The 12238-nt window shown below is 37.1% G+C and overlaps 1 protein-coding gene across 3 annotated transcripts in view; it reads left to right on the top strand.

Annotated features, from left to right (window-relative positions):
* Nucleotides 1-12238, top strand: part of G6PD (glucose-6-phosphate dehydrogenase) — a 1188375-nt gene that overhangs the window by 306070 nt on the left and 870067 nt on the right. For all 3 annotated transcript variants that reach the window (XM_044080102.1, XM_044080103.1, XM_044080105.1), the window contains one exon: nt 7907-7944. In XM_044080102.1, the coding sequence (XP_043936037.1) occupies nt 7907-7944 (38 nt within the window). The remainder of the gene's footprint in view (nt 1-7906; nt 7945-12238) is intronic.

Genomic DNA, 12238 nt, shown 5'->3' with positions numbered 1-12238 from the left:
AGCAGGCTTGATCTATCTTTCACAAAACCAAATTGAGTGGGATCTAGAGTTTGGAGAGTCCCTATATCCCTGTTAATTAGGTCCATGATGATGCGCTCCATAGCCTTACATATCAGACTCATCAGGTTAATGGGGCGATAATTTCCAGGGTCTGTATTTGCTCCCCCTTTATGGAGAGGATGACTGTAGCAGTGCACCATTCGGTAGGGACAAAGCCTCAGGTGATGCTGTGATTGAACAGGTCATACAGATGTAGTGCCAGTTCACTTTGTAGTTCATGTAGAACACATCCAGGGATATTGTCGGGTCCTATGGAAGCTGTATTCTTGGCCTTGGACAGTGCAACTTTCTGTGCTGCAGTAATGCTGGGTGCCTGGCATTCCTCCAGTATTGTGATTGGTCCTTTAGGAGGGGAGAGAGGGGTAAAGTTGGCGCTGAATCTGTCGGCCAGTATGTTGGCAATATCTGTTGGCTCAGTATAGGAGGTACCATTGTGCAGTAACTCAGAGCAAACCTGGGTATTGCCATGGAGATTCTTGATGTAACTATAAAAAGCTTTGTGGTTGTTTTTAATGTCTGCCTCGGTCAAGGTTCATTTAACTTGTGTCAAAACAGAAATTTCCAAATAATTCTCTCAGGCTATTACCTTTTGCGATACTTATCACAGCAAAACTATTCCAGGCAAGGTCAAAAACAACTCTACCAGGCTGTTGGTTTCATCTTTGCCTTTTTGGAACGGGTTGGATTTTAGAAGTGTTGTAGAAGCAGCAACTTGGTCCTCTATACATATGTTTACAAGGCATTACAAGCTGGATTCCTTCTCTAGGACTAGATAAGGCTGTGCAGGGCCATTTTTCCAGGGGCTCCTGGACCCCTCCGCTTCCACCTCCCAAATGTAGTAAGCTAGGGTATTCCACCCCTATAGCTAAAGCTGCTGTAGCAGTATTCAGTATGATGAATGTAATACAGTTATGTAAATAAACTCACCATAACACTAAATGTTCAAATAATCACTGCTGCAGTAACCACTTCCTCCCGCCATCCCCCTTTTTTTGGTGTGTTGCTTATACAGGGTTTAGCTGCTTATTTTTTGTTCTAGCGTTGCCCTCTCAGGGCTCAGCCTCCTTTCTGTTAGTGTGAAAGCTCTGGAGGTCTTGGTGTCCAAACCTCCCTTTTTAGTTGGCTTAGCTTGAGTTGACTAATGCTTTGGGCATGTAGAAGATGCCCTGAAGCTTTGGAAGCTGGCTGGCGGTTATATCCTTAGCATATAACCTATATAGCAAAGGCTATTACAGCAGGGATCATTCGAACATCTACTGTTGTGATAAGTTTACTTACACAGCTGTACTTTCTTCTTAACACATGAAATGATCAGCTGAATTGTAGAGAAATCTGAGAGAATTCCTTGTATACATATATTAGAAAATCATATTTATTATTTTGTGCTTCCTTTATTGTTTTTATACTTTGCATTTGTTGTGGTATTATGTTTTAGATGTATCCGGTGCCAGTTTAATACATATGTGTTAACCACACATTAACGAGTATATTTTTGGGAGACAGTTGACACTCAGTGCTTTTTCATTCTTGCTGTTTTATTTGTTTGGGAGCTGAATCAGATTATAACTATGTAGTAAATTTAAGCCAGGCATCAGAAACAGAAGATAAAAAGACAGTAGGGCTTTACATTTTAAGGAAAAAAAGTTGTGTCCTGACTAGTAATGTCACAAAGAAGGGGCCAAAAATCCTGCTAAAAATGTTATGTTGTAAGAAAAGGCCCATTGATTTATTGGTAAAAAGCTCAGGACAGATGGAGAAAAGGTCTCATAAGCAGCATGAGAGACCGAAGACTGGGAAAAAAGAAGTAGGAAAATCTTTATCTCAGAAATCGGTTACATAGACCAGCGGAAGTTTAATATAAGGGATTTGCATAAATGTATTTTTGGGAATGCTACTTAAACCCGAGTACACCACATTATGTTAGTGTGTGCGTCATTCCATTTTCTGTTATGCTTTAAACAGCAAAAACAAACGGAAGAACTAGTGAACTCAGCCAAAGGCAAATAAAACATCTTCAAATCTAGTATAAAAAGGTAAGCACTTTTGCGTATAGAACACTTCATCAGACCATAGCATCAAACTAAAACATCAACCCTTTATATAGTAAAATCAATAAAACAATTAAAAAAATTAAGAGTAATAGCAAACAATTAATGAATGAGGGGGGCATGCCTTAAGCATAGGTTTCAAAGGCACCACAGTGTTTAAGCCAAAACCTTTATCGGCTTGTAGCAAAACAATCCACTTTGTTTTGGCTTGTTCAGGTTTATTTATTATATCCCCTCCCCTCCCCTCAAATCCTCCTTGATCATCTGCAAACAAAAACATCTAAAACAATGTAAAGTCTCACTATACAAATCACAGTGCTTAACCAAAGCATTAAATATATTCCTTTTACGTATATCATATAGATGCTGCAGCACCCACTCTTTCAGTGTACGATTAGTCTTTCCCACATAGAAAGATGTACAAATAGTACATCTAGCTAAATACACTAAATTTCTAGTTGTGCAATCAGCATGCACTTTCAATTTATATCCTTCTCTTGTATCTGGATAAACCAACTGAGTTACTAAATCTATATAATTAATTGCAAGCTCTGCAAGAACCACAAGGGCACGCATATCTGTAGCATTCAAATCCACGTCTTCCCTATGAACAAACCTCTTGTAACATAACTGTCTCTTGAGTGATTCTTAAATGAAAAACTAAGTTTAAAGCATATAATAGATCTCACCTTATTAGCTGTTAAAATCGGCCATTTTATTTTTAATAGTGTCACATATAGGCTTATAGGTGTGTACTAGGCTAATGGCCCTGAAGCCTTTACAAGCCTAGCCCAAAACAATTGCCCAGGCACCGTGCCACCCGATCTTAGTTCACAGTGCCCCTACATACCTATCAAATGTACGTTTGCTGAATAAGTCAGAGGCACACAAACCAAACTAGGACACTGATTTGAATTAACATTATCAGCAGTGGCTATAGACCAATCTGAAAGGTAGGGCTTTGCACTGTCGTATCACATACTTTTGACCTGCTGTCTAACTTCAACTACATCCTTTTTATTATAACCTCCCATCAAAAACTATTTACTTAGTGTCAAAGGCATCATTCAAATCTACTTCACCACTGCTCAAGCTAGAGACCCTTAAAAACTGACTCTTCATAACATTCTCATACAAAAAAGGAGGGCGCATACTAAACCTATGTAGTATGCTGTTTTTCCTACATGGCTTCTGATAAAGTTTAATACAAATATGACAAATTCGATCCTTACTAACAGTCACATCCAAAAAATCCACCTTGTCTCTAGAGAAAGTAAAACTCAGAAAAGTAGTAGTGCCTCCAAGGTATTCAACAAAGGTATGTAGATTATTTTCAGTGCCACTCCACACAACAACAAATATATCATCTACAAAATGCTCATAGTATTTAATGAATGGCACAAATTATTAGACACAACACAAGTACGTTCCCACCAAGCTAATACCATATTGGCATACCTATTGGCACATGACATTCTCATAGCTACACCTAGCTTCTGGAGATAGAACTGACCTTCAAACAAAAATACATTATTTTCTAAAATGAGTTCAAGTAAAGAGCATATCAAACCTACTTGAATATTAGAGTAATTTCTGTAGTTACTCAAGAACGGTCTTATAAACTCAAGTCCTATATCATTCAGGATAACAGTAAACAGTGAACAGATATCCACAGTAACAAGAACACATTCTGACATCTTCAGTGAACCCTTATCCACCACTGCTAAATAGCATAAAAAATCTTTGGTATTTTTAAGCACTGTGTCTACAGTATCTAATGCTGATTGCAACTTTATCTCCATGAAGAACAAGGGTTCAGTCCACTACCCATGGCCTGAAACAGTGGGTCTTATGAGTGGAGTCTGAGGATCCTTGTGAATCTTCGGGAGACCATACAGCATCAGAACCAAAGGTTTTTCAACAAGAAAATACCTATAAAGTATTTAAGCAGCAAGAAAACATCATTCAGATACGCCCTGCTGACAGAGGGTGCTGTGATAATAATGAATGCTGATTTTTATTTATGAAGCATGCAAGCTATGTTAACTGATATAAACACTTATGAATCATTGATGCAACTGATCTAAATAGGTATGTGAGAAAGGTATATTCAGTTCTATACGATTCTGTTTTTGCAATTAAGGACAGCATGGAGGTCGCTGTGCAGCAACCAGACAATAAAGTTCCTGCCCCTGCCTGCCTTGATAAGCTGTATGGGGCCCTTAATTGCAATAATTACCGTTTAGGTCTTGAAAGCTGATCCTAAGATGGTAGTGTGAATGGCAGATCCCACTAAAAGGGCTGTTTTTATGGAGATTGTAGTCAGGCTTAGAAAGCAAGAACTGTAGACAAATATGGAGAAATTAATTGTTGCTTGTGGCTACGGTATGTTTCATCAAGACTTACCAAAGTGACGTTCCATTTCAGCAAAATTCACAAACATAAAAATGCTAATAAATGAAATGGAGGACAGATGGAAGTTCCCCACCTCACCCTATGTAGGGGAAAATCTACTTAAGGTAGGGTAAGCATTTTCACTTGTATTCTTCAATGTATTTACCAATGACCTTTTCTCATCCTGCCCCCAGTCCAATCTTATTCAGTATGCTGATGACTCGACCATCATCAACTCTGCTGACAACATAGAAAACCTTCAATCTCTTACACAAAACTCACTCCACTCAGTTGAAAACTGGCTGCAATCCAACCAACTCCTGCTAAATGCGAATAAAACTAAGCTACTACTTTTCCTACCTAAAAATCTGGAACATGCAGAACAGAGCTTTTCTGTAATATCCCTTAATGGAATTAAAATTTCTGTTGACACCCAAACAAAACTCATTGGAAGAACTTAAATTCAACCATAACATTCATAGCTCAGTAAAAATACCCAACAAAACTAGGCCTGCTTTACTCTCACAAAAACGTTCTTCCCTGTGCATCCAGGCCATCCCTTGCCCAATCCTTGCTTCTACCATCCCTACTCTAAGCTTCACCTATTCTTACCCATCTACAGAGTAACCTAATATCCAAACTAGAAACCACATGTAACAAAGTAGCCAGATTTGCTGCAAATCAGCCTTACAAATCCCATCACTGCCTCTCATTAAAGACTTTACACTGGCCTGAATTTTCCAACTTGCTGCCTCAATCCCAACTCCTTATAGCCCACAATATACTAAACAATCCTAAATCCTGCCCATCCTTTGCAAATTCTCTGACACTTTTTATACTCCTCAATGCCCACTAAGAAGTACTAATCAATACTTTCTTGAAGTTCATAAACCAAACAAAACCTTTGAGAAAATACTATTTTGTCACTCAGTTGCAAAAAATTGGAACACACTCCCTTTAGCCCTTTGACTACTTAAAGACAAAAATGCCTTCAAGAAACAGCTTAAATATTTTTCCTATCAAATTGGATATGTTCATGCTCCAAACTAACACCCAAGAAACATTCAGGGATAACCTAACTTAACTGTATCACTTCTAGCTCTCTCTTACTACTACCTACACATTTTTGTCCGTCATATTCCATACTAGTTAGCTCATGTTAAACTCAGTTCCCATAATCCCTTATTACTGTTCTTTAATTTATTAACTTCCAAAGTTCACACAACTTTATCTGTATATTTACTTGCTTCATGCCTAGTACCTTGGTTCAGCAATGTATTGACCTTAGTCTTACCATATTTCTTTTTAGTTTCTTGCCATATACTACATGAAAATTTCTATATATGTATTGTATTGTATTTCTATCCATTCTATATATTCCTTTATTGCATGTTATGTAATTACTTCAGAAGTATGTATACTTAAAATTTGATCTGTGTTTATCTTTGTTCTTACTATTTGTTTACTTAAACTTTTTTTGGGGAGCTTTTCTCCTCGGGTCTCTGCTGAAAAAGGGCTTCTAAGAACCCAGACAGACTAACCCGGTTAACAAATGCAAAAATAAAATAAATAAATAAACATGGGAACTTTTGATTGACCATCTGAACAGCATAACACTACTATACTGACAATAACAGCTTTAAACTATCTGGCTTGTACAACCTTCAACCGGGGTAAAAGGCAGCACTTAATCAAATTGAGAACGTGATGGCTAGATTGCCCCATGGTAATGCGGGGGACACATTAACCTGATTTAATTGAAAGTGTAAAAAAAAAAAAAAAAACTTGATGGCCATATAACCTTGTGCAGTTATGATCCAGTAGATGCATTTTACACAACAGAAACATGTAGCATTATTATAAGGCATTGTGCTTGGCTAAAGCCCCAGTTCTACCTTAAGACTGTCCAGCAACTCTTCTTAGATGACATTTGAAATAACTAATCGTCTTTAAGGAAAAAGCATTTTTTTCCCCAGAATTTGACAAGAAGGATAAAATTAAACTTGTATTAAAGAAAATATTTCAAACCAATCTGGGCTGTCCTACAAAAAAATTCCAGCTGCAAACAGTCTTTGTTTAAAAAAGGATCTAGTCAGGAAGGATTGTTCTATAGCATCTTTTCTTACAGTTTGAGTTTTACTGCATTTTTTACAGTTTGAGTATTATTCTCAAGCAGCCATTGCAAGAATCCTTTGCTAAATGGGAAAAATGGTCTTCCATGGGCATCTTGTGGGTGTCTGTCCACCCTTGCCACCTTCCCACCCATGATACTTGACACCTGGTGGCCAAATGTTCCCCTTTCTTAAAATAAATGTGCTGTCTGTGGCATGTGCCACACAGCATTCATTCGAGTATCAATGCCCTTATTCTAGTTTTACAATCATTTGGTACCAGATGGCAGAAGTATAGTTTTCATTTATTGTTTAGCATGCAGAAAATCACAATGCTCTTTTACATATTCTGTCTCTGCTTATGTGGATTGTTTGGCATTTTCCTTTTAAAATAGATCATAACTTACAGTAATCATAGTGCTGTATTTTCCTTCATAACAAGCAAAGTCTGAGGTAAGAGCTTTCCTGTAGATGGTTCCTGATCCCTGTAAATACAAGGATCCCAGAATGTTAGGAATCTCTGCACCTGACATTAAAAGCTATTATGAATAAAATATTTAGGCACATGTATATTTATTCTGTAAACAGAAAGCCCATTTAACTGAGTCAACCTGCCTAAACTATGTTAATAAATGACCACCACTGTATTTCTTGTACTAGTGCAAGAAATCATTACTGGAATATAATGTCTGTACTGATTGCTTTTAAACACATTAGCACTGGGTATATCCTACACTGCTTGAGTCTGTTGAAATGCATATGTTTGGGAAAACAACTGTGTGGTTGCTCTACTGAAAGCAGCAACCTAAAATAGCCATTATTCTTCCAAAGTCCTCCATGGGCTTACATGGCCTTCCAGAATTACCAAGCAAGTCAAGTCAAAGATTTGAGTGCAGTCAGTATTGTACCAAAGGAAATGGGCATTCTGGTTCACTATATGTGTGCCCTTTAGGGCTGGAAACATTTTTTTCTAGTTTTGTCCTCCCCTGCTAACAACCAGAGATGGGTCTTGAGCAAGATTTCTGTCTAATTATTACATTATGGTCTTGCGTTTTCAGCAGTAATGCAGTAACAACATTTTTTTCTCCCATCACATGGCTTTTTGTCTATTGGTCTGGTCTATATCTTCAAAATAATTGCCTCAAGCAAACGGGTCTCATGGGTTTTGCACTTGTATGGGTCTTTATCATATTGTCAGTAAGGATCATATGACTTGCAGTTTTGATTTTCTGTATTGCTATTCTAGATTGTCTGCCAGTTACTCAGCCATTTATTTGTTTGCTTCTTTTTTAGGGAGACCTGGCAAAGAAGAAGATTTATCCAACTATGTGGTAAGTCAAAAATATAGTTAAGCTAATGTAGTTGTCTTAAAGTGTTTTATAATCCTGTTTACATTTTCGGGGTTGTTTTGTATTATTGTACTTCTGATAGAACTTTCTGATACACAACTGGGAAAATGACATTGGTGAATATTTTATAAACTCTGCTAAAAACTTAGTTTTTTTAAAACTGGCGTTAGGAAATATATGGTTAAAAGACTTCCTATCCATCTGATAATATTTTTCAGTCCTTCCACACTAAAAGTTGAGGGTTTTCTTTTGAAAAAAAAAACATGCCATAGGTGGCTTGGTAGTCATCTAAGTTGCCTATAGGTGTGCATTTTGGGTGTGTGTGTATCTTGCAGTAAGTTGGTATTAGATTCCTACCTTGCACTCACTGAATGCTGGGATAGTTGTTGGTCCCTCTGCAACCCTTAAATGGATAAAACAGGTAATCAAAGAATGAACAGAAACATTTTCTAAAGGCTGTTGTATAACTTCCTTTGGCTAAGAGTACTGATTTTTCTGCTCAATTCTATCTTTTGTTGAATCAGCTGAAATCAGGTATTCTAATAAATTATTATCTACCTGACTTTTTTGCCTTTACCTATCTCATCATCTGCATCTGTCAGCCTCAACTTGAGACTCTGTTAAATTTTTCTTCTGCCACTGTGCCTCTTCAGCAGCAGGAGACAAGGTCTGAGAACTGTCATAGGGGTCTTCCTTATGTAGCTGGAACTCCAACTTAAAAGAGAAGAAGGCTGGATGTGTGCTAGTGGAAGCAATTGACTTGCTGTTGGAGGCTTCCACCTTAGACAAAGATAATAAAGGGATGGCACAGATTCCATACCACCACTCCCACCACTACGGATGGTCTTAAATTTGGAGAGATCCTTAAATTGCTGGAAATGCTGAGGCCAATGGAAAGCTGGCCCAAAGATTCCATGAAATTTTCACAAAGGATCCTGCAGGAGCATTCTAGCCTTTTACCTTCTTGGGTCAGTACCCCTTGCTGACAAGATAGTTATTCATCAGAGAAATGTGGAAAGCGATATATATAGTAGTATCTGTTCTGAAGAGGCTAGGTTCTAGACTCCTCTAATTGACTGTGTAGCTACTATAGTAGCCCTTTAGCAAGGCTGCTTCTCTGCAGATCCGTGCTGTCCACCCTCTGATAACGAGCCTGTGTTGAAGAACCAATCTGGGAAGGGTGTTCGTGTGTACATTACTCTTACCATAAGGAAACTAAACTACTTGTCTCGCATGTTACACTTCCAGCACAAGCTTAGTAAGTTGTCAGAGTCATTGGATGATCTAACAAACAAGCTACATTCACAAATGCCACGCAGCCATCTTCATCAAACCTCACCATGTGTTTGGGATATAATTATACTGATGGTGCAGCCAGGGCCACAAGTGCTGGCATAGCACTCTGCCATTATTTGTAGTATTAACAGGAAGTGCACTCGCCTTGGTCCTGGCCAATCCTAAGGCAATGGCTCAAGTCCCACACCAGTTACCTGGATACATTTTCTAATACTGACACTGCAGTGTATAAGGGATAATGCACTACTTATTGTGCTGTCCTTTGGATGAGACATCAAACAAAGCTTCCACCTGCATGAGTTGGTGATAGCTCAGGTGGATGCAAAAGATCCCATGACACAAGTTGAAAAATGAGTGGGGGTGGTTTTATTTATATACAAATTATTTACATACTATTTACATTATTTATATTATTTGGAACCTCATATTCATCCTGGTGTCCTACAGACTGCAAAGAGGTGACCTGTGTCTGGCATACAAAGCATCCTTTGACCCATTACTGATGGATTTACTGCACGTCAGCAAGTCAAATGGCATCTCTGTCTAGGGATCTAATCCTCTTCTGCAACATCAACAGAATGGTTTGGAGGGACACTTGTGTCTCACAGAGGATACACTGCTGTGGAATAGACTCTCCATCCACATAAAACAAAAGTTCATCCCTGTCCATTTTCAAGTACAACTTAGATCTATGGATGGGAAACAGAAAAATTACCCTAGCGTTGTCCCTTTACTACTAATGGAAAGAGACAGTTCTTAAATGATTTATCCCATGCATCGGTCTCCTCAAATTATCTTCATAGTTCATAGGTTCATAGTTTAGTACTAAGCTAACCGCCCTTGCGAGTTATTTTAATCCTTGCCAATTATCCCTTGTGAGACTCAAACCCTGTACCTTGTGTTTGTAAGGCAAACACCTTCGCCATTAAGCCACCCTCCCAACCCCTATGGTATAATCCCAGTTATTCTCATTAGGGGTAATATATAATTATCGATCATGGGGTGATAGATAAGACCAGCCTAAAACCAAATGGGATAAGTTATTTCGAGCACAAAAAGGGAAACTGACCAGGCTTAAAATAGCCCATAAGGGCAGTTAGCCTAGTACTTACCTATTAACATATGAATTTCATGACAAATTTGTATGGTTGCCACTATTTTTTTTACCTATTTCATATGCTTTCAAAATTTCTTCATAGTCTCCTTGTTTATTCTATCAGACACATTCTGTACATCACATGTAACCAGTCTTACCTCACTTTTCTACCAAAAATATACTTTTTTTTACTATTAACTTTTCCATTAAAACCCCCCTATTATACTTCTTCTTTTTAAAATTATTTTCATAACATCATTTTCCCCATATACATTTTATCACTGCACTACCTACATCTTCCTGCAGTATCCCTAAATCCGTAGCAATCCCTTTGCTAAATGACTTTATCTCCATTCTGGTATAAAATGTATGACATAATTCATCTACTCCTGGTGCAGGTTCTTGTTTCCTCTCTATCACCTCTTGCATTTCTTCCATGGTAATCTCTTCTCTAATTCCTCATTAGTCCTTTCAGGTAATTTTTAAAACACCATTCTTGTTCCTCAACACCTACTACTTGTACATTTTATTTACAAATACTGCTCCCTTTCTCTTTTTGTTCCATCCTCATCCAATCTTCCTTCTTTTATTCTAACTTATTTTTCTAAATAAGGTGATACTTCATCTCTTTCCTTTTAAGAAAAATATTTGCCTGTTAACAGATTTTTTTTACCTTTTCATTTTTTTCTTATAGTTTTCTTTGTATCTGTTATCCCATTCCCATTTTCTTAATTTCTAATTGAAGCTTTTCCAGAATGTCTTTATATTAATTTTTGTTTTTCTTTTTTGTTCTATTTCTTACCATTAAAACAACTTCTTATGTTTTCATAAAATTCCTTCACTGTCATATGTTCTTCCCATAGTTTCTTACCATACAAAGGCAGTTTTTGTCTTACTCACCTCTCTGTTTAACCTTTTTATTCCCTTCCCTTTATCTTCTTATTCTCACATTCTTGCCCACACACCTCAATGATCAGAAAATTCAACATTCGCCACACCTCCTCCTTCCATTTCATTAGAACATATAATCTAAATGTGTTTTAAATATCCCTCTTTGAGAATTGGTTCTCTACATTTTATAACTTCCCTTAGTACACTTACATTTTGTGTTATTTTACTTTTCTGTTTTATTAAATTGCAGTTATTCTCATATCATAATTAATAGCATATTAAACAAAAATATTTTTCCTGTCAGTCTTATTTGTGAATACATAAATTGTAAACTTGGACACCTTTTTCCTTTTCTCATGTCACACTTCACCATCCCACTTGGTATTAGTATTGTAACATCTTCATTTTTTTTAAAAATCTGTATACCAGAACATTTCTCATTTTCTGCAGATCGTGTAACTCCATATGAATTGCAGGAGTTGTCCGTTCCGGGCATATTGCAGATGCTGCGAAGAACACTTTTGGCTAATATCAAAGATTGAAACAATACTAATTTCATGAACTTTAATCATACTTTGACGTAGGAATAGAGTCCATTCCCGTCATGGTATTAGAAACCCAAATGCCCTGGAGAAATTAAACTGGACAGAAACTGTATATTATTCTTTCCCCTCAAAGCCTCAAAATTCTTGTTTCTTTTTTTTTACACACATTTTATCTTATAAGCATAACTACCATTAGTCCCCGATATAATTTCTAATACTATTTACATTTAACACTTTAACATGCTTTCATCATTTCTTTTGTTTACATTTTTTATTTTTTTTTTGCCTTACTCTTCTTCCTTTTAGTATTACATTACTGTGTTCTTGTTCTCCTATTTTAAAATGCCCTTTTCTTATCCTTCACTTCCTAGTACTTTATACCTATTCTCTTCTTGAGCAGTAACATATTTTTCTAACACTTATCTCAGTTTCACCCTGATTTATTTGT

Source organism: Protopterus annectens, chromosome 8.part0 (genome assembly GCF_019279795.1).
Source record: "Protopterus annectens isolate FY-2018-M chromosome 8.part0, PAN1.0, whole genome shotgun sequence".
Classification (NCBI taxonomy): domain Eukaryota; kingdom Metazoa; phylum Chordata; order Ceratodontiformes; family Protopteridae; genus Protopterus; species Protopterus annectens.
Note: the sequence above shows the minus strand (reverse complement) of the source record. Positions and strands in the feature narration are given on the sequence as shown.